This window comes from Selaginella moellendorffii, unplaced genomic scaffold, assembly GCF_000143415.4.
Source record: "Selaginella moellendorffii unplaced genomic scaffold, v1.0 SELMOscaffold_63, whole genome shotgun sequence".
NCBI classification, from domain to species: Eukaryota; Viridiplantae; Streptophyta; class Lycopodiopsida; order Selaginellales; family Selaginellaceae; genus Selaginella; species Selaginella moellendorffii.
Genome location: NW_003314324.1, coordinates 638,124 through 660,843, shown reverse-complemented (window position 1 = coordinate 660,843; position 22,720 = coordinate 638,124). Strand labels below are relative to the sequence as shown.

At 48.3% G+C, this 22,720-nt stretch overlaps 6 protein-coding genes and 1 non-coding gene across 11 annotated transcripts; 5 read left to right on the top strand and 2 right to left on the bottom strand.

The window, feature by feature from the left end:
- Window positions 1-7,699: 7,699 nt before the first annotated feature.
- LOC9644954 (WW domain-binding protein 11) lies at window positions 7,700-10,631 on the bottom strand. The gene is made up of 6 exons (XM_002984551.2): window positions 10,399-10,631; window positions 10,032-10,167; window positions 9,307-9,976; window positions 8,501-9,247; window positions 8,182-8,441; window positions 7,700-8,131 (listed from the first exon to the last, which is right to left on the bottom strand). Exons 1-6 carry the CDS (start codon window positions 10,616-10,618, stop codon window positions 7,903-7,905), a joined length of 2,262 nt encoding a protein of 753 aa, XP_002984597.2. The 5' UTR covers window positions 10,619-10,631; the 3' UTR covers window positions 7,700-7,902.
- Window positions 10,632-10,705: 74 nt separating this feature from the next.
- LOC9644953 (pentatricopeptide repeat-containing protein At2g35030, mitochondrial) lies at window positions 10,706-14,006 on the top strand. The gene is made up of 2 exons (XM_024689769.1): window positions 10,706-10,986; window positions 11,043-14,006. The coding sequence occupies exon 2, from the start codon at window positions 11,051-11,053 to the stop codon at window positions 13,292-13,294; it is 2,244 nt and encodes a 747-aa protein (XP_024545537.1). The 5' UTR covers window positions 10,706-10,986; window positions 11,043-11,050; the 3' UTR covers window positions 13,295-14,006.
- A 264-nt stretch (window positions 14,007-14,270) lies between these two features.
- Window positions 14,271-15,424, top strand: LOC112340459 (formin-like protein 3). Its single transcript, XM_024689764.1, has 3 exons — window positions 14,271-14,376; window positions 14,428-14,525; window positions 14,586-15,424. Exons 2-3 carry the CDS (start codon window positions 14,457-14,459, stop codon window positions 15,381-15,383), a joined length of 867 nt encoding a protein of 288 aa, XP_024545532.1. The 5' UTR covers window positions 14,271-14,376; window positions 14,428-14,456; the 3' UTR covers window positions 15,384-15,424.
- Window positions 15,421-17,160, top strand: LOC9644952 (trichohyalin; the record flags this gene model as incomplete). The annotated part of the gene is made up of 1 exon (XM_024689703.1): window positions 15,421-17,160. A coding segment is annotated over one exon (1,740 nt), but the record flags the coding sequence as incomplete, so codon positions are not given.
- LOC112351603 (beta-1,4-mannosyl-glycoprotein 4-beta-N-acetylglucosaminyltransferase-like) lies at window positions 16,614-19,229 on the bottom strand. Of its 5 annotated transcripts, none has more exons than XM_024689759.1 (7): window positions 19,128-19,229; window positions 18,987-19,078; window positions 18,837-18,910; window positions 18,687-18,750; window positions 17,968-18,592; window positions 17,279-17,777; window positions 16,614-17,219 (listed from the first exon to the last, which is right to left on the bottom strand). In XM_024689759.1, the coding sequence occupies exons 5-6, from the start codon at window positions 18,561-18,563 to the stop codon at window positions 17,291-17,293; spliced, it is 1,083 nt and encodes a 360-aa protein (XP_024545527.1). In that variant the 5' UTR covers window positions 18,564-18,592; window positions 18,687-18,750; window positions 18,837-18,910; window positions 18,987-19,078; window positions 19,128-19,229; the 3' UTR covers window positions 16,614-17,219; window positions 17,279-17,290. The 5 variants fall into 5 exon arrangements, with proteins under 5 accessions (XP_024545527.1, XP_024545531.1, XP_024545529.1 ...); XM_024689763.1 differs by lacking the exon at window positions 19,128-19,229 and having other exon boundaries at window positions 17,279-17,582; window positions 17,634-17,777; XM_024689761.1 differs by lacking the exon at window positions 19,128-19,229 and having other exon boundaries at window positions 16,614-17,214.
- LOC9644653 (calmodulin-like protein 3) lies at window positions 19,094-20,080 on the top strand. The gene has a single exon (XM_002984645.2). It carries the CDS (start codon window positions 19,150-19,152, stop codon window positions 19,855-19,857), a length of 708 nt encoding a protein of 235 aa, XP_002984691.2. The 5' UTR covers window positions 19,094-19,149; the 3' UTR covers window positions 19,858-20,080.
- A 27-nt stretch (window positions 20,081-20,107) lies between these two features.
- Window positions 20,108-20,180, top strand: TRNAE-CUC. Its single transcript has one exon. It is a non-coding gene; the product is annotated as a tRNA-Glu (tRNA).
- The last annotated feature ends 2,540 nt before the right edge of the window (window positions 20,181-22,720 follow it).

Sequence of the window (22,720 nt, the reverse complement as noted above, 5' to 3'; positions counted from 1 at the left end):
AATTGTCGATGTTAGACCATATGGCGATTAGAAAGCTTGTGAAAGGAGAGGCCTTAGCAAGTTAAGGGAGAAAGTTCCTTCAAAGTTCCAAAAGATAATTCTAGGTAATTTAGTACTTAAAAAGCCAAATGTAAATGTTTCAAGGAACGTGCGAAATCAAAGTGGCGCAGCAGAAGTGTGGTCTTAAAGCTTGCCATGAGGCAAGGCTATCAAGGTTAAGGAAGTAGTTCCCGAGTGTTCAAAGAGAAGGGTTTGAATGAAAGTTGATGGTTAAGGACTTTCACACTTGTGTATAAACCATATTACAGTGGTTAGATGACTTACTAGGTAAGATTAACAAGTCAGGGGAACAAATACCCTAGTTGAAAGTGCTAACTTCAAAAAGGGTAGCCCATGGGGCCAAGTATAGAAGAGTCCATGCATGATCACAAACATGTCAAATGAGAGGACTTGGCAATGCGGAGGAACTAGGTTTTCAAATTGTGATTTATAGTATGCTTTAAGTATAAGTTGGTGCACTGGCATGGGAAGTCATGTTAAGCATCCTATATAATGCCATTTGTAAATGCATATACGGAGGTTGGGTTCGAGTCTCGACCCTCTAGTGCTTGGGTTCAAATCCCAACTCACTAGGGCGTAATGATAGTTTAGAATATGAGAACATTCATTTTTCGGTGGTCATATACTCTTAGTAAAGAGACTAACTTGGGCACACCGCCAAGCCGGGGATGCCCCAGAGTCATGATGCACAATTAGATTGCTGAGTGTGAAAGCTTGGCATACTTAAGTTAAACACTTTGGTGTAAATGGCACCAAAGATGTGATGAATGAGATGGGGACATCCAATCTCAATTGCTATGGACCCTTGGCCAAGGGCTAGTTTGGGTGCACCACCAAGTGTGGGGGATGCCCCTGTGGTCATGGTCAACAACTTAAAGGCCTGGAAGATTTAGTACCTATTAACAAACCTATTAAGGTGCCAAGATGAAATCACTATGCGATCTTATGGTTAAATAAGGATAAGGTCCTTGTTTGGGTAAAGAATAAAGTTCTTAGTTCAAAATATTGATTTGAACTAATGATAATGGTGTGGCTTGGTCAAGATGACCAAGTGGGAAAAACACTCAATGCGATGGCATAGTAAATCCAAAGAAAGTAATCTTTATAAGAGACCCATAGGAGGGTCGCAAAGTTGGGCTGTGGATGGTGCCTATAGCAGAAAATGCTAAAGAGACTTACTATGGGTGAGCACCCTTTGGACTTGGCAAAGTGGAGATTTTGCTATGGAATCGAAAGAATACCTCAAGGATAGAAGTAGTGATCTTATGTTGCTTGGTGTAACAATCAAGAGATAGGAGCAAAAAACTAGTAACTAAGGAAAGAGCCATAAGAATCATGGGATAAAACCCAAATGGCAAAGTTAGGCCAAGAACACTAATGTGTTGGATGTTAATGGATTGTGGGAAGGCAATGTGTTTCCAAGGATGGATTCCTAAAATGCTTCGATTTGGCGAAGGTGGAAGCTCCAAGGGAAGGAGCAATAAGGTAGCCAAATGATAGGGCCATGGACAGCCATAACACAAATTATGATAACTAAAACTTCGTGCCAAAGGTGGCACAAAATAGAAAAAAGGATGATGGTGCCCTCAAATAGAGAACTTCCTAAGATAGGGAAGTAGAGTTATATAAAATGTGCAATGGTAGGTGTTAGAGATACCTAGGAAATTGACTCCAAGAAGTCAAAATTAAAAGTCCCAAAGTGCAAAGGTTATATCAATGGGAACTGAGACTACCTGAGAATGAGTAGTGGGATTGAGATAGAGAAGGTGTCTCTAACAAATCTAGCAAGAACTAAACAAATAAAAGGAGAGAACCACCACAAATGGTCGAATAAATCTTTAAGTTAGAGAGACTATACTCCTTAGAGGATGGATAAGGCATAGTGAGCCTTCAGTGTCAAATGACTGATGAATATTAGCTAAGTGCCAAGGATGGAAAGGGTAATACATGCTAATATTACTTTATAAAATGGTTTATTGTTCGATGAGGACATCAAACTTTGTCTATGGGTGGTGGAATTGTGAGGCACAAGTCCCTAGGCCCCAAAGTGGAGCCAAAAGGGTGCCACAAGGTAGTGGCCGAAGTGAAATCCAAACAAGCATAACACGTTTGGACTAAAAGCTCCGACTTGAAAGGTCAAGAGTGGGAGTGGAACTCCCAACATAATGCTCAAGGAACGAGCATGAAACGAGCAATAAAATTGTTTCTAGAAAAAGGACACAAGAGGACCAACACATGGGTCCGAGATAGAGTCCAAGATAGACCTGAGATGGAGTCTAAGATGGAGTCCAAGATGGACCGAGATGGAGTTCAAGATGGACTAAGATGGAGTTTGAGATGGACCCGAGATGGAGTTCGAGATAGAGTCCGAGATGGATTGAGGTCGAGTCCGAGATGGAGTCCGAGATGGAGTCCAAGATGAAGTCCAAGAAGACCCGAGATGGAGTCCGAGTCCGAGTCTGAGTCTGAGTTCGAGTCCGAGGGTGAAAGCCTAAAGCGTTCGTCTCCCAGACCTTGGAGGGTTTGGTGAGCTCCAAAAGTATAGTAAGGGGAGGACTCTAGTGGAGCCAGTTTGGCCAGGAAAGGCCAGTTTGGCACAGGAAGGCTGTACCCAGGTGTTGGGTGATAGTATAACCTCTAGAAAGTCCAAGGCTAGAGTGAATATGGACCAAAAAATGGGGTAACTTAGTGAAGTGTTCAAGAGCCAACTCTAGTTCCCCTGGGAGATCAAATGGTCGATACTTTCAATCCAATCATGGGTGGCACTACCTATTTGGATATTTGGTGTGGCTCAATGGAACCTCACTCTAAGCCCTTAGTTAGAGCACCCAAAAATGGAAGGTGGGGAGAGTACCCATTAGGCTTGCGTAAAGCCACGGTGTCCCAAAATGTTGTCCCAAAGTCCCAGACTGTGAAAAGGAAGAGGAGCAATCCTCTAGTGCAGTGACTAAGGATACAGTCATATAGTAAGGAAGTTCCAGAGGACAATAGGACTTAAAAGTCAGGCCTGTAGGCCTTGTTCTAGTGGCAGTGTTGGCAAACACGGCCATGGACAAAAAAGGACTTGGTGGGGACTAAAAAAGGGATATTGGGGAAGGTTGTTCCCCACGTCTATAGACATTCTAAGGATGCTAAAGAGTGGATCTGGGATGACTACTCATGGACAGATGCCCCACCCAGTCTTGAAGAGACATGACTGTGATGCAGATGGTATTGGACCACTAGTGTGGCAAAGGTGATTGGGCATAGCCTTAGCATAACAAGTTGATATGTCGATGGTACTTTTGAGTGTCGATAATAGGATTGGACACATGGAGCACTTGGACCAAGTGCAATAGTCAAGCGGCATGGATGCCATTCTTGAGGCTAACAAGCCCTAAATCCTGAATTAGACTGTAAGCAACTAAATTTTCCATTCTACTTTAGTCACTTAACCACACCTCTGACCACTTGGAGGAGTCTCATTCACAACCTCCTTAAGTCTAATTCAGGACTTCGGGACAACATTTCGGAACACCGTGGGCCTACGCGAGCCCCGTGGGTACTCTCCCCACCTTCCGGATCAAGGCCTGCAGGCCCGACCACTAAGTCCCATTGTCCTCTGGGACTTCCTCAATGGTCAGTTCATCACCCAACACTGGGTCTGGCCTTCCTGGGCCAAACTGGCCTTTCCTGGCCAAATTGGCTCCACTGCAGTCTTTCTCCTTACTATACTTTTGGAGCTCACCAAACCCCCTAGGGTCTGGGAGACGAACGCTTTGGGCTTTCACCCTCTCAGACTCGAACTCGGACTCGGACTCGGACTCGGACTCGGACTCGGACTCGGACTCGGACTCGGACTTGGACTCGGGCTCGGTCTCGGCCTCCGCCTCGGTCTCAGTCTCGGTCCCGGTCTCGGTCTCGGTCTCGGTCTCGGTCCCGGTCTCGGTCCCGGTCTTGGTCTCGACCTTGGACTCCATCTCGAGTCCTTCTCGGACTCCATCTCGGACTCCATCTCGGGTCCATCTCGGACTCCATCTCAATCCATCTCGGACTCCATCTCAGACTCCATCCCGGACTCCACTTCGGACTCCATCTTGGACTCCATCTCAGACTCCACCTCGGACTCCATCTCGGTCCATCTCGGACTCCATTTCGGACTCCACCTCGGACTCTACCTCGAACCCCATCTCAGACTCCATCTCGGACTCCGTCTTGGTCCATCTCGGACTCCATCTCGGACTCCACCTTGGACTCCACCTCGGACTCCATCTCGGACTCCTTCTCAAACTCCGTCTTGGTCCATCTCGGACTCTATCTCGGAGTCCAACTTGGGTCCATTTCGGACTCCATCTTAGACACTTCCACGTGTCATGTGTTGGTCCTTTTGGGTCCCTTTTTGGAGCCTCGATTATTGCTCGCTTCGTGCTTGTTCCTCGAGCACTTTGTTGGGAGTTCCACTCCCGCTCTCGACCTTTCAAGTCGGAGCTTTTAGTCCAAACGTGTTACGCTCGTTTGACTTTCGCTTCGGCCACTACCACGTGGCATCCTTCCGGCTCCACTTTGGGGCCTAGGGATTTTGTGTCTCACATAGACTTAATGAGACTCCTCCTAGTGGTCGGAGGTGTGGTTAAGTGACTAAAATAGAATGGAAACATTAGTCGCTTACACATATATCTCTAACAACATGATTTAAAATGGAATTTTCCCAACTAAAAATCTAGTAAAAAATCATTGAATTACCACATTTGAAAAAGTGTATTATTGATGAGAGAAAAAATGACGTCAAAACTACTTAAAACCATAAAAGAGTGGATAGTATATTAAACAACAAATTCATATACTATTAACAAAGAATATTGGAAATTATTATAAGATTTTCTTCCTCACTCCTTATCCTCCACACTTAATCATTGTCCATTGCTACATTCAATTAGAAAAGAAAAGCTTTCCTAGAAGAACTTTCAAACTTACCTAAACATACCACCATCTTTGAGATGTCTATTCTAGATCTGCACTAATTGCCTGTTGATATGGACCTAATAAGCATACAAAGTGCTCTCTTTTTCTTCGTTGGTTTGAAAAAATTAGCTAAGCTATGAGAAGAAAAGAGGAAAAGAAATGAAGAAAAACTCATTACCAGATACTTGAAGATATGTGTTGATGAATTCATCTCCTGGTGCTTCAAGTTGCATAGATCCCACCATGGATCAAGAATGTGTCCTTGAGTTTCGTGGCATTCATTGTTAGTGGTGAGTTCTCCACACACACAGACAGATTGACATGGGCACCAAAATCAACACTGGACGTTATAAATACTAAATGGTCCAGATCATCCATACTAGTGGCAACACTCTTAAGAGTTTCTGGAAAAAGATGCTGTAGAAGTAGAGGAAAGGAAAACTCTTTGTTAGTGATTTTAGGATGCATGTAGTTGTTTCTATGTGAGAGGGGATCAATCCTCTGTATTGGCCACAAGACTGAGTATCCTTGTTAACCATATCAGGCCCATCCACTTTTTGCAAATCTCATCAACAAAGTGCTTGCACAATTCAAGAGAATTATGACATGCATGATGTAGAGCTCAGTTTGATTAGTGTTAACACTAGAGACAGCAGATTTCAGAAATACCTGAACTTTGCTTTCATCCTGAACTCATAGTTGTCAAAGTTAATTTATAAGTTATATTGTCACCACGAGTTAACTCTGATCACCAAGAAAATGTGGTTAATGCTAAGAAATTGTAATATTACTTTTGACATAGCCGAACTCTCACTTTTAACAAGTGATATAATGATAATACTCATATCATCCAACAAAACATCAATAACAGTGCCATTAATTTCAACATGTTTAGCAAGTGCAATACAACACCCATCTACATTGGAATGACGGGCTGGTTCAGATGAGTTAGAGTTTGAAGCCCAAGCATGAATGAATGAGCCCGATGACAAGGCCTGGAATTGGAGCCCAATTTCAACCATGGCATCCAGTGGTTTAACGCAGCAGTCTACTATATGGCCATAAATCTAGGACACTTCTTCAGCACATAAAAATCAAATAGTCTGATGCAATCAGTAATGCAATTCGCTACCATCTCATCTTCTTGCAGAGAAGAGAAATATATTGAATTTCTCGTGCTACCTCCAAACAAGCGCTGCAACAATCAAGAATGTGGTTATTTAGCTGTGGCGCTGTTCTTGTATTGCATGAGTGGCATCTTCGAGAGAGGTAATGAACCCCACTTTTTCCACAAGTTCATGGAATATACTGGGGAATGAAAGCGTTTGATAGGGGTCAAAAAAAGGAGAAGACCCAAACATTTTTCACCAAAACACTGACTTTAAATAAGTCTAACATTACCTTACATTCATCTCAACCTTCGAACTTCACAACAAGAACTGTAGAATCCTTATCTGCAGGATCTAATTCTGAGAGGACCTTTGTTGTTTGAACAACATCAGTGCCAACAGCTTCCTTAATGGTTAGAGAGTCTAGTTTCTTGAAGGATAAGGTTGCCAGGATCAATATATCTTCTGGTTGTTTCGTTGCCTCCAGTAAATTCATATTGCCATCATCTTTTGGGGTAAGCCACTAAAACATAACAATAAACATTTGATGACAAAACATGTTTTACTCACCTTCAAACCTTCAGAACACACCAGAGCGACTACAAAAGCACCAGGCCCACCAACTACTACAGCATTTCCCTTGATAGCAATCACTGTAGAGTGCAACTCTGGAAGCCACTGATCCTCCTTGACAACAGAAACCATTAACCATAGAGGTAAAATACTTAGAAGTTACCTGAATTGTGTGGATGCTTTCAACGTCATCATCCTTTTCCCAGTCTTTCTCATCCTCTTCAACTTGAATGAGCTCTTGGATCCTGTCCTGTGTCCGTTGCTTCACTCTGAATACATGGACCTCAACAAGTCAGTAAAATGGATCCCTAAGGAATCCATCTTTTAAGTCCTTTTACCTACAAAAGAGACTTTCAATGGAACATCTCAAGTTTCTGTTGGTGCAAAAAGCTTCTGATAAACACATATTGAACAGCCCCAGCCTGTACAAACAAAGGTCCCTTGCTACTGCAAAACAAAACCCAGATGAGCTTTTGGTGTGAAAGAGAAACGACTGACATGGATGTCTGGCTCCACGATAGCCATCCGATACAATAACGTGGATTTTCTCATCCCCTACTTGCAATTCTTGAAACAAGTTCTGCAGCCATCGCCTTTGAGAACAGCAAACTCAATCAACAATGCTCACCAGATTGAAAGACAGCTTCTTGTCCATCCTAGCACAAGACAAGCCATGAATCTGTGGCCCAAACCCGCAATCAAGTGGGTAAAACCGCACGCCCCTTGGGCAATTCACCTCCCGCTGCATACTTGCTCTCCTCTGGGTAGATCTTCCTGTACTAAAAAGGAAAGAAGGGCTTTATATATACGTATATATAGAAAATCTTAACGGAAGAGGCCATTCAAATCCAAGGTGGCAGCAAGAATAGGTTGTGATCCAAAAATTGATTGTTTCGAGGGAACCAATACTTTGTTATGATGGCTCCACGGCAACGAGCTGGCAGTCTTGATTTATCTTTTCGAAGTATTTGGAAAAAGCTTTTGTTTATTGATGTCTAGATTATACTGTGCCAATCTTTTCTTAAACTTCATTCCTTTTAAGTTCTCTCACATTTTTCATGTGAGGACAGTTTCGTGAGAAGATCCAGGAGGATCGACAGAGGCGTATTTATTGCCCGCAAAGAACCACGGAATATCTGAAAGTTATCACAAAAACTAGAAACTTTAGAATCAATCAAACCTAAGAAACAAAAACTTCCACTTGTGTGTTCTTAGAAGGCTACTTCCTGTTCTGTGAGTTGAGAATCTCCACCGCATACATTGAGAGCTCGCGGAGATCCCTTTGCTCGATCTGGAGCTGCTGGAGCATACTTTCCTGGTTTCTCAGCAGCGCTTTGATCTGTTGGCAGATGAACTCCGATCCTTCCGGCCGGTTGAGCATGTTGATCGAGCACCGTGGCGCTGGTTTCGCGTGCCATCGAGACTGATTGATCGTGACTTCGTTCAGCCTGGAATGAAAATCCCGATGAACAAAAGAAAAACTTTCCTGGAAACTTACCTGTCGAGGATTTTTATCATGTTCCTCGTCTCGGCCGGGTGGTAGAACACGTCCCTGACGCGATCCCGTCTCGACTCCACTCTTTCGACTTGGCCGCACGACTTGCATGCGTTGATAAACTCGCTGTCCGGAGTGCTGGGCGAGATGTTTGAAACTCTCACCACCGTCGTCTTTGGGACGTCTGCTCTGGAGATCCGCACTAACTGCCCGTTGATATGGACCCAGTGAGCACTCAAAGCGCTCTCTTTTCCTTCGTCGGTCTGGATAATAGATAGCCGTGAGACGAAAAGAGGAAAAGAAACGAAGAAAAACTCATTACCAAATACTCGAAGACATACGTCGATGAATTCATGTCCCGGTGCTTCAAGTAAGTTGCGTAGATCTCGCCATGGATCGCGAGCGCGTCCCTGAGTTGCGTGACGTTGGTCGTCGGTGGTAAGTTCTCCACACACACGGACAGGTCCTTCCTCATCTTCTGCGGGTCGCCAAGAGGTGGAATCGGCGAAACAAATCCTCCATTTTCGTTTCTCGGTGGAAGCTGTCTCGGCGGCTGCTGCATCTGTGGCGGCGGTGGTGGCGGCATGTCCATCCTTGGAGGAGGCATATCGTTCCTCGGGAATGGCGTATCCATTCGAGGCGGCATATCGTTCCTTGGTGTGAAGTCGTTTCTCGGTGGCATTTGCATCTCGTTCCTGGGTGGCGGCATCATTTCGTTCTTTTGAAATCCCATCCCTTTCGGCTTAAAGTCTGGCCTTTCACCAACAGCTCCTCCTGCTTTGTTCATATTCATCATCCCTGGCTGGCTGAACCGAGGAGCGTCCTGGCCGTTCCATACTCTCGGTGTTTGAGACATCTGGTTCTTTGCGTTTTCTGTGTTTGGAGGAACCATGGATACGACTTTGGAGACCAGGTTGTCGATGAGTCCGCCCCCAGCAGGTTGAGGCTCTTTGATTTTCGGTGCAACGTCTGAAAGCTGCGTGTTTTGTGTCGGTGCTGCCTCTGTCTCCACCTTGTTCCCAAGAATTACAACGTTCTTCCTTAGAGCATTGCTCAAACCATCCGCAGTCTGCACATAAGAACGGAAGCGTTAGACAACGAGAAGAAATCAACTTCGAACGTACTCACCTTGAAATCAATGAAACCGTACGTAAACTTTGCAGTGGGTTTCATTGGCTTGACCGCTGAAACTCTTGATATCTCTCCACAGTCTCCAAAGGCCTGCTTTAGATCCTCCTCCGTTGCCGCCGGATTGAGAAACCTGACGAACATTCCATGCCGAGGAGGAAGAATTCTCGCTGCGAAACTTGGCCGCTTGATTTCTTTCTCCTCCGTTTCGGACGCAGCAGACTCGACAGCTGCTGCAGTCTCTTCTTTTTTTCGTTCGGTGCCGAGGCTTTTCAACCTCGACAGAATGTCGATGTAGGTGCTGTTGATTTCACCAGGAGTTTCGCCAGCAGCCCTTTTCAGGCTCGTTATCTTCTCTTCAGGAGCACTGCTGGATGGCGGAGGAGCAGTAGAAGTTTTCTCTTCCAAAACTTCCTCTTCTTCTTCCGACTCGTCTTCCTCTTCGGATTCGCTCACTGCAGCTGCTGCCGGACTCGACGCTTTCGCAACGTTCGGAGGCTCGACTTTGGGTAATGGTTCTTCTGTCGACGGCGTAGCAGTGACTTCCACTTTCACCGTTATACTGCTTTGAAGGTCTGCAAGGATGTCCTTCACCACGGCTCGCGAGCCACCCGTCTCCTTCAGGACGAGAGCCAGAGTTGGAAACTCTCCATTGTTCTCCGACGCATACCTGAAAAAATCAAAACGTTAAGAGGCATTCGTTCGCTGGTCTCCAGAAAGCTTACTTTTCCACGAATGACTTGACTAGTGCTGCACGCTCGTCTCGCGAGAGCCTCTTCTTCGTGAGCTCGGGTGGCTCCTCCACTGCTGCGGGTCTTGCAAAGGATTTCTCAGTGTGCTTTCTCCATGATACCTGCACAGCTGCAAGTTTCCACCATAGCTTAAAACAAAAAAAAATAGAGAACTTCCAAGACAAATGTAAGAGAAGGCACATCTAAATCGTCGCTGGAGGCCGAAGAACTAAATTCCAATCTCGCCCAACATGAGAACTCACTCCCAATCGCAAGAAAACAAATCTAAGAAACCACACCAATCCAATGCAGCATCAAAAACCCCACGAATCGAGATCCTATACAGAGCAAACAAACTCACGTAATCTGCTGGAGAGATTGCTGGAATCCCTGGAAAGCCCAGCGTGCGCGGCGAAGCTCCTCTTCGAGACCGCCGATACCAGAACCCTGGATCCCACGGATTCGCGAAGAAGAGCGGGCATTCTGGCTGCCAGGACTCGCGCCATGGCCAGGCGCCGGTATTCCACTGCCGCGGCGGAGAGAGAGGCGCCACAGGCGAGGCTGCGCGGCGACACAACCATGGCCAATGCCACCATTTCGACCATCAAGCACAAAAACCCTAAACCCTCCCCATTAGATATTTTTCTTCTCCAAGGGTGTGTTCTTAGCTAGTTAGGGTTTATGCTAGAGAGACGGCCATAGGATAAGTCTTCATATTCTTCGTAGATTTCGAGCATTCTTTCTCACAAACTGCTGACGATCATCAGAATTCCTAAATTTCAAGAGCATTCTTTCTTCTATCGATCATATTTCTTCCTCGCTCCCAGTTCTAGCGTGTTCTTCACAGCAATCTAGTGGATAGCCAATGCTTCTTCGTACATTTCGCGCATTCTTTCGTACATCGTCTACCTCCGAAGAGCGATCCGTGGAGTGGAGTCTCGATTTCAAGGTAGGGACTCTCGATTTCTCGCAGAAATTTCATCTCTAACTCTGAAGAACATCCAGGGGATTGTATGGCCTGCGCGGCACACATTGCGCAGCTCCTAAAGTCTTGCAAAGCTTCCAGGGATCTCTCCGAGGCACGGCGTCTTGACGCTCGCATCGCGGCTTCTCGCGAGCTCCAGCACGACAGGTACCTCTTGAATCTCCTCGTCGAGGCCTATGGCAAGTGTGGCAGCCCCCGATACGCTCGCGCGGTCTTTGACAGGATCCAAGCTCCAAACCACTTCTCCTGGAACATCATGCTCGACGTCTACGCTCGAAACGGGAAGCTTTGCGAGGCCAGGGAAGTGTTCGACCAGATGCCCAGCAAGGACGCCATCTCCTGGAACACCATGCTCTCGGCGTATGCCCGGCAGGATCATACACTCCAAGCGCAGGAGCTCTTCGCCAAGATGCCGCAAAAGGACGTCGTCTCTTGGAACTCCATGCTCACTCTCTACGCCAGCAGCGGCCAGCCCCTCCAAGCGAAGCTCCTCTTCGAGAGAATGCCGCTCCAGAGCGAAGCCACTGTCACGGTGATGATCCAAGTCTTCTCGCAGCTAAGTTTGATCGAAGACGCGAGGAGGGTCTTCGAAAGCATACCCGAGAAGACCCCGATTCTCTGGAACGCGATGATCATGGCCTATTCGCGGAGCGGCAATGCGAAAGAAGCCGCCACCTTGTTCCAACAGATGCCCAACAAGGATATAGTTTCATGGAATTCCTTGCTCACTTCCCTCGTCCAGGAAGGATGCCTGGACGATGCCAGGAGAATCTTTGATGCCATGCCCGATACCAGCATTGTCTCGTGGAATCTTATGGTGGCCGCGTACTCACAACTTGGTCACGTAGACGAGGCTGTCACCTTGTTCGAGACAATGCCGTACAAGACCATCGCCGCGAGTACGGCGCTCATACAAGCGTTTTGTCACGAGGGGTTTCTCGACAAGGCGAGAGATTTGTACGAGAGTTTCCCGGAGGAGAATCTCCAGGCATCGAATTCGATGCTTCTAGGATATGCCCATTCTGGGTATATGGACGAAGCCAGCGCCCTCCTTGCTCGGATGTCTGTGAGGGATGTAGATTCCTGGAACATTATGATCCTGGGATATGCCCGGGATGGGCATCTCCGCGAGGCCGAGTGTGTGTTCGAAAACATGCCGGAGAAGTCCGTCTCGTCGTGGAACGCGATGATCACGTCGTATGCCCGGAATGGGTATATAGCGGAAGCTAGAGCGGTGTTTGATTCCATGGTGAGGAGGGACGTAGTGTCTTGGAACGCGATCATCCAAGCCTACATTCTTGCGGAAGATCTCGCGAAAGCCGAGGATCTCTTCCGTACAGCCCCTGAAAAGAATACCGTGACTTGGACTTCGATGATCCAAGCTTATGCTCGCAACAACAAGATTGCAAAGTCTAGAGGGCTTTTTGAGGCAATGCCACGCAAGGATTTGATCGCGTGGAGGGTGATGCTCACGGGATATGCCCAAAACGGGCATCCAGACGAAGCCATGGAGCTCTTTGCGAGAATCCCTCACAAGAGCTCGAGTTTGTGGAACACTATGATCGGGGTCTACTTTACGGCAGGAAGAATCTCCCAAGCCAGAAAAATATTCGAGAGCATGAATCCAAAACCAAGCATTTGCTGGAGCACCCTTATCGCAGCATATGCCCGTTCTGGGCATCTGCTGCAAGCAGCAGAATTGTTCCACCAACATCCCAGCCCGGATCTCGAAACTTTCATCACTATGATCACAGCGTACGGAAACTCTGGCCTAGTAGAAGATGCCAAAAGAATCTTTTACGCGATCAAGGAGCCAAACCCAATGGCCTGGAATGCCCTCTTTGCGGCATATGCTCAGAACAGCCGCCTTGCTAGCGCGAGATTCCTCTTCGATACCTTTCCCCGCCGCGACGCCGTGTCGTGGACAGCGATGGTGGGCGCGTATGCCCACAGCGGGCATAGCGGCCTGGCTTGCGAGCTCTTCCAAGAAATGGAGACCCACGGCGTGGCACCCGATGGGATCACTTTCATCGCGCTCCTGGGCGCCTGCAGCCACCTGGGCAGGATCAAGCACGCGGGCAGCTACCTAAATTCCTTCCCGGAGCGAGAAATCGCCCCAATTGTGGATCACTACCAGTGCATTGTCGACGGCCTCGCGAGATCCGGGCAGCTAGAACAAGCCCGGGATTTGATCCGGGAAATGCCGTTCGAGCCGATCGCGGCGGCGTGGACATCGCTGCTTGGCGCGAGAAAATTGAGCTTTTTGCCCTAATTCCCGGGCTTGGTTTCTAGGGCTGACGTGTTGGGGTTTCACAACGAACGGACGTCCGTACGGTGCTTCCTCGTACCTCTCGCTCCTAGGGCACAGGGTTTCCGTGCTCTCGAAGCGCGCAGCGTGCGAGCGATCGATCGATCGATTGGATTCCTGCGAGCGCAATGGTTTGTTTCGATCCTTTCGTGAGTGAAGGCGTTTAAATTCGTGAGCGAGGGTTTTTTTCTTGTGAGAGAAAGAGATCGGGCATTGTGGTGTCAAAGTTTTGGAAGAATGTAGCGCGTTGTGTAGAGAGAATCCGGCCGCTGTTGGAATTGTGAGAGACTTTGTGGAGATTTTTGGGGAATGTGGGTGAGAGCAGGACATTGACACAGTTCTTTCTTCTCTTCTTTATCAGAGTTCTAGTTTGAGGGAGAAAACAGTGTGAAGAACGATAGAGTAAGACGAACGAAAGAAGAAGAAGAAATAGAGAAGAGACGAAGAAGAAGTGATGTAGCCACTGTTTCCATGACGACGTCTCCAAGAACAATGAGTAGCGATCCGGAGGATTCGAGTTGCTGTTCTTCGCCTTACGAGACCAACAGATATCAGTCACCGAGCGAGAGAAGAAATGTGGCAGTCGATCAGGGAGGAGTTTCTTACGTGTTTGAGCCGTTCATGGAGACCAGCTTGGCAATGGAGAAGCCGGACGTTGTGGGGATTGGTGGAGGTGCTTGGTTGCCTGCGACTGCGCCAGTGGAGCCACCCCGGCCTCAGACGTGTCCGCCACTCGAGTTCCAGCTTCCAAAGCGGCTTATCATTGCTGCTCGCGACAAGGAATCGCTGCTGGAGGAGGTGATCACGTTGAAAACCGAGCTCCAGCACCAGAATCGCAAGATTGCTGCTCAGAGGATTCAAGCCTCGACGGTAGCGAACGAGAACAGGTCAGTATCTTCTTCTCGTATTTGCTAGCTTTGTTCTATAGAAAGTGCTGCTTGTTTTTGTCTGTAGGAAACTTGAAAAAGATCTTGAGGATTTGGAGCTGCAAAGAACTGATGCTCGCAGAACTGGCGGCCCTGAGAGGTTACGTAGCAAAGTTTATGGTATAGCTCTTATCTTTTCCATTTCAAATGTTAAACCAGAGAGAAATGCAGGATTGAAAACTAGACTAGAAGATCTTCACATGGTTTGTGAAGAACAACGCGATGAGCTTTTCACACTAAGGAGAGATGTTCGCCTAACGCGCTCCAGAGTAAGAGCATAGCAGCACTTTGTTTGCCAGGGATTTTCTAATGTGTTTCTAGAATGCCAGGAACTGGAGGTTGAAAGAAATGTGTTTGCCGATGAAATTATCAGGCTGCTGAAATACATGAAGCGCTTGAAAGCGGGGCAGAACAAGCTGAGTTGTGAGAACAGAGAACTCGCGCTTGTGAAGGACAAAGCAGTACTATTGGAGATTGCAAACAAGCGTCTCGAGAGCTGTCTAACAGTAAGCTTCTTCTTTTGCAAGACAATTTTCACAAGCTTGGCTTTGCTACAGGCGATTCACAAGAATCTAGAGAAAACGAAGCAAGAAACTGCTGCGTTCAAGCAAAAGGCACTGGAAACGAGCAATTCCAACAAGGCGGACGAGAAGAGACGGAGGGAGCTGGAAGACAAGGCAGCAAAGCTAACCGAGCAGCTAGACACCGAAACAGCCGAGAAGGAAAAGTGGGTCAGGAAAGCTAGCAAACTGGAGAACGAGATCAGGAAGCTCTCCAAAGAGCTACGTGAGGCCGAGGCAGCCAAGGCCAAGTTCGAGCTACTCAACACTTCCAAAAGCCCGCCAACTCCTCCTCCACCAGCAGCAAGGAAGGCTGCGACTGCTCCTGCAGCTCCACCATCGCCTCCACCGCCAGCAGCTGGAAAGAAGACTGCTGCTTCTCCAGCAGCTCCACCGTCGCCTCCACCGCCAGCAGCTGGAAAGAAGGCTGCTGCTTCTCCCGCAGCTCCACCATCGCCTCCTCAAGCAGGAAAGAAGGTTGCTGCCGCTCCAGCAGCTCCAGCATCACCTCCACCGGCAGCCAAAAAGGCTCCTGTCACTCCGGACAAATCTGCCAAGAAGGTATAGTGAAACACTCAAGTCAAGGACCAAACAAGAGTCCTAGAAATGGCTACCACACGGATCATACGTCGACAGTCGGGATCCCCAAGCAGGGACCAGGTGGTCTAAGGACAAGGCCGTAAAAGCTCCCGTCACTCATTCATCCGTCTTGAATGCACAGACGAAGCCCGGTGGTGACGAAACTAGAGGGAAGTCAGCGGCAAACGAAGCGTCTCCCAGAGGTAGCTTTTGTTTTAACACCGTCACGTATGCTTTACCTTTTTCATTTTTTTTGGCAGAGGCAGAAGAAGATACAGAGCGCAAGGCAGCCGAAGCGTTGCGCAGGAAACAAGAGGAAGAGATGCAGAGGAAGCAAGAGGAAGAGCAACGGAGGAAAGAGGAGGCAAGAAAGAAAGCGGCAGCTGAAGCACAGGCAAAGAGCAGAGCTGCAGCTGGAAACGACGCAAAGAAGAAAGGTGGCGAAACTCAGAAAAATTATGAAGACAGAAAGAAGAAAAGTGATTTGGCTGGAGAAGGAGGTGGTGTTAGAGAAGATAAAGACGCAGGTGGAGAGACTGAAGAAGAGGCAAAGAGAAAAGCATTAGCAGCTGCTGAGAAAGAAGCAAGGAGGAAAAGATTTTTGGCTGACGAAGACGAAGAAGCAAGGAGGAAAAGATTGTTAGCTGAAGAAGAAGCAAGGAGGAAGAGACTGTTAGCCGAAGAAGAAGAAGCAAAGAGGAAGAAACTGTTGACGGAAGAAGAAGAAGCGAGGAAGAGACTGTTAGCCGAAGAAGAAGCAAAGAGGAAGAGACTGTTAACGGAAGAGGAAGAAGCAAGAAGGAAGAGACTGTTAGCCGAAGAAGAAGAAGAAGCAAGGAGGAAGAGACTGTTAGCTGAAGAAGGAGAAGCCAGGAAGAAAGGTGGAATAACTGGAGCCGGGGACGATGAAGAAGCAAGGAGAAGGAAGGCCGCGGCCGAAGCAGAAGCAAAACGACTCGAAGAGGCACTGGCCGAACAGAAAAGACGGCTAAAACAGCGTGAGCAAGAACTGGCCGAGCAAAAACAAAGTGTGGCAAGCAATGACGAGGGAAAGAAGCTTAACGAAGACGAGGCGCGAAGGAAAGCGGCCGAGGGTCTACGTATCAAGGAAGAGGAAGAGAGAAGGCTGAGGGAGGAAGAGGAAGTGAAGAAGAAGCGAGCTCAAGAGGAGGAGATGAAGAGAAGAATGGAAGAGGAAGAGGAGGAGATAAAGAGAAGAATGGAAGAGGAAGAGGGCAAGAGGAAGGAGGCCGAGGAAGAGCTCAGGAGGAAGCAGGAGGAGGAGGAACGAAAGCACAGGGAGGAGGAAGCGCGCAGAAGGAAACTCCAGGAGGAAGAACGGGAGAGAAAACGCAGAGAGGCCGAGGAAGAAGAAGCTCGCAAGAGGAGAATCCAGGAAGAAGAGGAGATGAAACGCAGGGAAGGCGAGAAGAAGAGGCTGGACGATGAGGAAAGAGCGAGAAAGGAGAAGGAGGACGCAGTGGCTAGAAAGGCCGAGGAGGATCGCAAGAACGCGGCTGGAGGAGGAAGGCCGAGGATCAGAGTTTTCAAGGCGAGAGGGACGACCTTTGCCGAGGACACCAAGCAGGTGGTGGACAGAGGAGCTCCAACGTTTGAAGGGAGGTCGCGGAAGAACTTTAGTACGGCTTACATGGCTCCAGCGCCAGCGTCTCCAGCGTCGTCGTCCACGACCGAGAGTAGCAGCAGCGCAAGGAGGACTACCTTGCGTGTGGATCCAAAGTCCGGAGGCGACCCCTTGGAGTAGACTCTGTGCTATCGTTTGCGAGTCGAGCTTTTCTATCTGCGGGGTGGCCGAAGGCTGTGCTGTGGACGAGGGAAAAAGAATGTTACCAAAAACTTTGCTTTTAAAAACGAAAGCTTACCACCAGTGTTCTTCAAGGATCATACTCGCGGAGGCAGTGTCCTGGAAGTAAAAACTTAAACTTGTGAGCGTTTCGCAGCAACCACAGCGGCAAATGGACTGCTGCGTGAGATCTTGCGGCGTTTCCCATCTTGGCTACCAGCTCTTTGAACGTGTACTCCTCCGGAAGGAGGCCAAACAGGTCCCTGCCTTTACAAACCGCGTCCTGGATTCTTCTCTCGGCGTCCACCGAGCCGAGGCGCGAGGCTTTCAGCCGGTCTGCGTGGCTGTAGGCTCTGATCTTGAACAGGATCTCACTGACGTGTCTGAAACAGAAGCTGCAGTGCCACCCTGCGTCTGCGAGTATGAAATCTGACCTTCGGAAGTGTCCATACTTGGTGGCGCCCGGCTGATACAAATGCACGCACGGCCTCCAAGCTTTGTCGTCCACCAGGAACTCGAACGAGTAGAGATAGTTTCTCATTTGGAGGTGCATGGGAGAAGGAAATCCATCGCACCATCTGCACAAGGAAACTAGCACTGATCAAACTCACGCATCACAAAAACCGACAGCCAAACTATAAACTATTCTCGAAAGTTTGGAAACTCACAGACATCACCTAGCCCAACACAGCCAAAGCACGACTGTGCCAACGAAGAACACTACGACCAAGACAGACAAGTGAAAAAGACACTAAAACAAAACTCTACCTTAGCAGCTCCAGCGTGTGCCAACTCGGGATCTCATCAGCATCTGACATGATAACGATGTCTCCTTCTTCAATCCCCGCAGCCACCAGCGCTCGATCCATTTGCTGTCGCTGGAACACCTCCGTCGCGAAAGGACTCTCATTCTCCAGTAAAGGCCTCGTCCAGATCTCCCGGTAGAACAGCTTCGAGGCCGCAAACAAGAACCTGTAGCTGTTTTTCGCGAAGAAGAGCGGCTTGGCCAGACCAGTGAAAGTACCATTTGCTTCCAGGAGCACGAACTTGGTCACGAAAGGATACAATTCTCTCCACCGGATCTCCAGCAGGTCGAGCTCGTTGCTAAAGATGATGGCGTCAAAGACACGGCGAGGGGTCTCTCTCACTTCCCAGTTGTGTAATTCGCACAGATCCGAGCGGGAGAGGTTGTGAGAGAAGTAGTGAGTGATGAAGTCGAATGGCTTCGGTGGTGTGTCCCAGACGGGCCTGAGAAAGTATGATAAGCTCAAGAAATTGGAGTAGCCAGCGTGAAGGCAGAGGATCAACACGAGTACCAAAGCGGCCGCTAAGATTTTTCTCCCTCGTGGCTTTCTCGAGAGCATCCTTTTCTTCCGGACCGATGATTCGTGCACTGCTTCGTGGGAATGGAAGGAACCAAGTGAGAAACGAGGGAGAGAGAAAGAGTGCGAGAGAGTCACTCTCTTGCAAAGGAATCTTGTAAGTACCTGGCGATTGGCCTTTGTCTGACCACTACAGCCATCGCTGGAGCAAAAGTTACTCAAAGTTACTCTGGGAAGAAAAGAGAGAGCGAGAGAGAGTGAGCTGTTAGTATAAACTATGAGATGATCTTAAACAATGGAGAGCCATGGACTTACTCCCGAGTGATCTTACGCTAATCGCTGGAGCAGTCCCAGATATAAAACTCCCTCGATTGTCGTGGCATCTAATGCTGTGACGAAAGACATGGATAAGTGGACCTAGATAGTAATCCAAGAATGAAGGAACTAGACTATAGTAGCACTGACCTGTGAGAGTGATGTCACGACTCTGGCGAAGTCGTGCTTGAATCTTCCACCCGAAATCCACGCTTTCCAAAGCTAGGGTTCTTGGCAGCTTCCTGTCGCCGGCAATCGTAGAAATGCGTGACACTACTTCTCGATTCTTACCGCGTTGGCGGCATCGATAAGTATGCATCGATCGCCAAGCAAAGGAGGAGCTGCTACTCGCATGGATGCGCCGACAATCCCACAAGGAATCGCGAAGAAAGCAAGAATGAGGGCGAGGGATTCCATCGCGCCGTGCTCGCTCCACTTGCCCCATCTCATGGACTATGGATGGCACTGCCAGCCCCTCCTCACTCCATCTCCATCGCCAAGCTGCCCAAGAGCCCTAAATTTGCGTGGAAGGAAAGAAGAGCTAGAGCTTTGGAATGTCTTCCAGGAATTCGATTGCAACCGCGACGGTCTGATTTGCAAGGGCGACATCGCACAGATGATGCTGCGGCTGGATCGCAGCCTCTCGGATCGCGACGTGGCCGCCACACTCGAGGCGATCGACGAGGACGGCGACGGATTCGTGGATTTCGGGGAGTTTTGCTCCATCTTCCACGGTCGCAGGGATATTTTGGAAGGAGAGGAAGCGCCGGATTGCGAGGGCGAAGATCAAGAGGAAGAAGATCTGATGGAGGCTTTCAGGGTCTTCGACCGCGACAACGATGGATTCATCACGGCGGAGGAGCTCCACACGGTTCTCGCCAGGCTAGGATTCGTGGAGGAGCATGGCGGCCGCCCCAGTTGCTCCAGGATGATCCGGATGGTGGATTCCAACGGCGATGGCCTGGTCGATTTCCTCGAGTTCAAGAGAATGATGTGTAAGCCCATGATCGCTGCTCATTAGAGATCTATAGATCGTGTAAATACATTCTTTCTAGCTCGATCGATCTCATCTATCGACTCATTGACTAATCAAATGTACTGCGCGGCACAAGCCGGGTCGCGCGGCACACACCGACCGAGCAGTAACCGCGCGGTACAAACGCGCCAAATTGGAAGAGCCCTAATACGCTTAAATTTGAAAGCTTTTTTTTCGCGCAAATTCTAACACCACCTAAAACCCTAAACCGTCCGGCTCGCGAAAAGTAATGTACTCCGTTGTAGTCTAGTCGGTCAGGATACTCGGCTCTCACCCGAGAGATCCGGGTTCAATTCCCGGCAACGGAAATTTTGGCAAAATTTTTGGTCGAGCTCCTGTATCATCATAGGTATCTTGTTGAACGAGATGCCCACAATAGCAAACCAAGAAAAGATAGCGCAAAATTTCCAAGAGCCTTTTGGAAAATGGTGGCAGGATCCGGATTTGCTGCTCTTGATCGATCACAGTGGCTGGATCGTTAGTTGGCCGCTACCATCTCGTGGCAATATAAGCCCAGCCCTCACTCGTTCCCTCACCCTTGCTTTCTCACCCTAGTGGTCCCTTTTGCGAGTAGTATTCAGGTAAGCAATGCTCATTCTATGCTTTCCATCTGGGGCTCCTGGGACTAATGCGTGTTTGTGTCGGTTTGCTTTGTTCAGACATGGTTAATCTGTTCAACAATGCCGGCCCCGTTGCCGCAAATGCCAGCTCCGCCAGCAGCATTATGAGAAGCGTTGTAATCCGGAATGGGAAGAGGATCCTCCGCAAATCTTCCCCACGAAAGGAGGACAAGGAGAATTGATGCATGGCCGGGAGGGAACTTACGATTGAGCCGCAAGCAGGATCCTGCCACTAAATTTCCAAAAAGCTCGTTGGAAATTTTGCAATGTAGTTGGCTATGGCCTTTTGGTTTTCTATCCATGTGGGCTTTGCATTCTCCTTTGAGTTGTCTACCTGGAGTTGTTTGTCATAGCATCTACCATCCCTAAAGATTCAAGAAAGATACCAATATGCAGACACGACTGCGTTCCACGAGAGGCTATATTGCTTTGGGATCCTTTTAACAAAACTCAATATGTCCATACTGCTGGCCATGGCAATGGCATCGCCAACCTGGTGATGGGCATGAGAGGTAGGAAAAAGGTTGTGGTCTCGTTTGAGAACCGCAAATCTTCCATTGAGAGAAACGAGGAGGAAAACAGTTCCAACAGCAGCGGGACAAAAAGCTTGTCCATGATCTTGAATTATCTCCCGCCACTCTTTCTTGTGGCTGGCGTTGTTCGCATGCTAGGCAGGCCGAAGCGGCCAAATCAGCAGCTTGTAAATTCTGATAATAACACTCCCAATTTCTCTACCTACTGGAAGAAGGAACAAGATTTCATTCTGAGCGTTTAGAAACCCACTTCTATACACTCCCTTCCATTCCCAAGCTTCATCCAAGCTTTTTGTTTGGCGCGTGGACCCGGGGAAGGACTCGATCACTTCTCGCAGCACACCTGGGACGGGTGTGTGCATCGCGGCCATCGCACGATGATTTGTGGTCAAACGCTAGCCTGTTTAGCTTGATTTATAGCAAAACACACCTTCGATATCTCCTCGATTCCTGTAGAGATCCCTACGCTCCTCCAAGTAGTCCATCGTGTCCTCTCCCTGCAAAAACTTAGCTCTCGATTTCCTCGCAGTTCTAGCCACCTTTCCGAGCTCAATTTCAAGTTGATGGACCTCACACTTCTTGTTGCAATGAACATTCCGGTGGAATGCTAGTCTCCTGCGATGACAGCAACAAGCCTCTGTTTGTCCAACTCCATTCTGTGATCTCCATAGCCTGCTTCGAGTAGAAAGACCGTGATTGTTGCACAAGCTCGGCTGATGAGGAACGAGAAGCATAGAACTCCTCCTGCCCAGGAATCGATTGGTGGGCTCTTTTCCCGTTCCATTGCTCCCATGCGAAGAATCCCTTCGTTTTCAGATTCGGAGCGTTTTAAAAATAAAACACAAACACCAAGCTTTTGATGATTTCAGTGATGAGTATGTTCGTTTGGTGCGTGGATCCGGTGAAGGCCTCGATCATGGCTTCTCGCAGCATCTGGGACGAGAAAGCTGGGTGTGAGCATCGCGGCCATTGCACAACGATTTGTGGTCAAACGTTAAAAATTCTTGGACAAAAAAGCAGATGCTTCCCTCCTCGTCAAATCCATCGTGTAGAGCAAGGCCAACCAGCCATCGGCTATGATGTTCACTCCTTGAACATCACACGCTCCTCCAAGTACTCCATCATGTCCTCTTCGCCGCTTCGCTCTCAGTTTCCTCCCGCGGTTTTACCACCTTACATCTTGCTCAGCTTTGGGAACTTCAAGAGCATCAACTTCACCTGATCAATGACTGGACTTGTCTCCATTCTAGCAATTGCTTCTGCTTCTCGAACTCTCGAATATATTAGCTTTGGTATCTCCAATAGCAGCATTCCACCTCAACACCAAGCGTCTAAACTTTGCAGGACAAAACTTATAATCACCACTCAATCTCGTCAACTTTTCACAGAAGATGTATCTCTGGCACAGCCAAGCATGCAAATCTCTCCAGTGGAAGATTTCTACACTCCTTTAGCGACAAAGACAAATGCAAGATTGTTGTTGTTGTTGCTGTCATTGATGACATTCCATTTGTTACACTTACAAATCTTTGCTCACGAATTCTTGAGTTTGCATGGAACTGGCTCGGCGCAGCAAGTCATCTATAATACAGATTTTGCCAATTTCAGCCCCCCAAGTTGGAGACCGCTGACAAATGGATCTAGGACAGAATTAGCATTCACTCGCGCCATATACTCTCAAACAAGTCTGGAATC

Bases quoted from the DNA above. Each gene is read 5' to 3' on its own strand.
- LOC112351603 (XM_024689759.1), bottom strand. From the start codon at position 18,563: ATGCTCTCGAGAAAGCCACGAGGGAGAAAAATCTTAGCGGCCGCTTTG. The intron at 17,778-17,967 runs GTAGAGTTTTGT...TTCCTTGTGCAG, and splicing joins CACACGCTGGAGCTGCTAAG to ATGGTGCGATGGATTTCCTT.
- LOC9644653 (XM_002984645.2), top strand. From the start codon at position 19,150: ATGCATCGATCGCCAAGCAAAGGAGGAGCTGCTACTCGCATGGATGCG.
- LOC9644953 (XM_024689769.1), top strand. From the start codon at position 11,051: ATGGCCTGCGCGGCACACATTGCGCAGCTCCTAAAGTCTTGCAAAGCT.
- LOC9644954 (XM_002984551.2), bottom strand. From the start codon at position 10,618: ATGGTTGTGTCGCCGCGCAGCCTCGCCTGTGGCGCCTCTCTCTCCGCC. The intron at 10,168-10,398 runs GTGAGTTTGTTT...GGAAACTTGCAG, and splicing joins CAATCTCTCCAGCAGATTAC to CTGTGCAGGTATCATGGAGA. The intron at 8,442-8,500 runs GTAATGAGTTTT...TCTATTATCCAG, and splicing joins CGTATGTCTTCGAGTATTTG to ACCGACGAAGGAAAAGAGAG.
- LOC112340459 (XM_024689764.1), top strand. From the start codon at position 14,457: ATGGTTTGTGAAGAACAACGCGATGAGCTTTTCACACTAAGGAGAGAT. The intron at 14,526-14,585 runs GTAAGAGCATAG...CTAGAATGCCAG, and splicing joins TTCGCCTAACGCGCTCCAGA to GAACTGGAGGTTGAAAGAAA.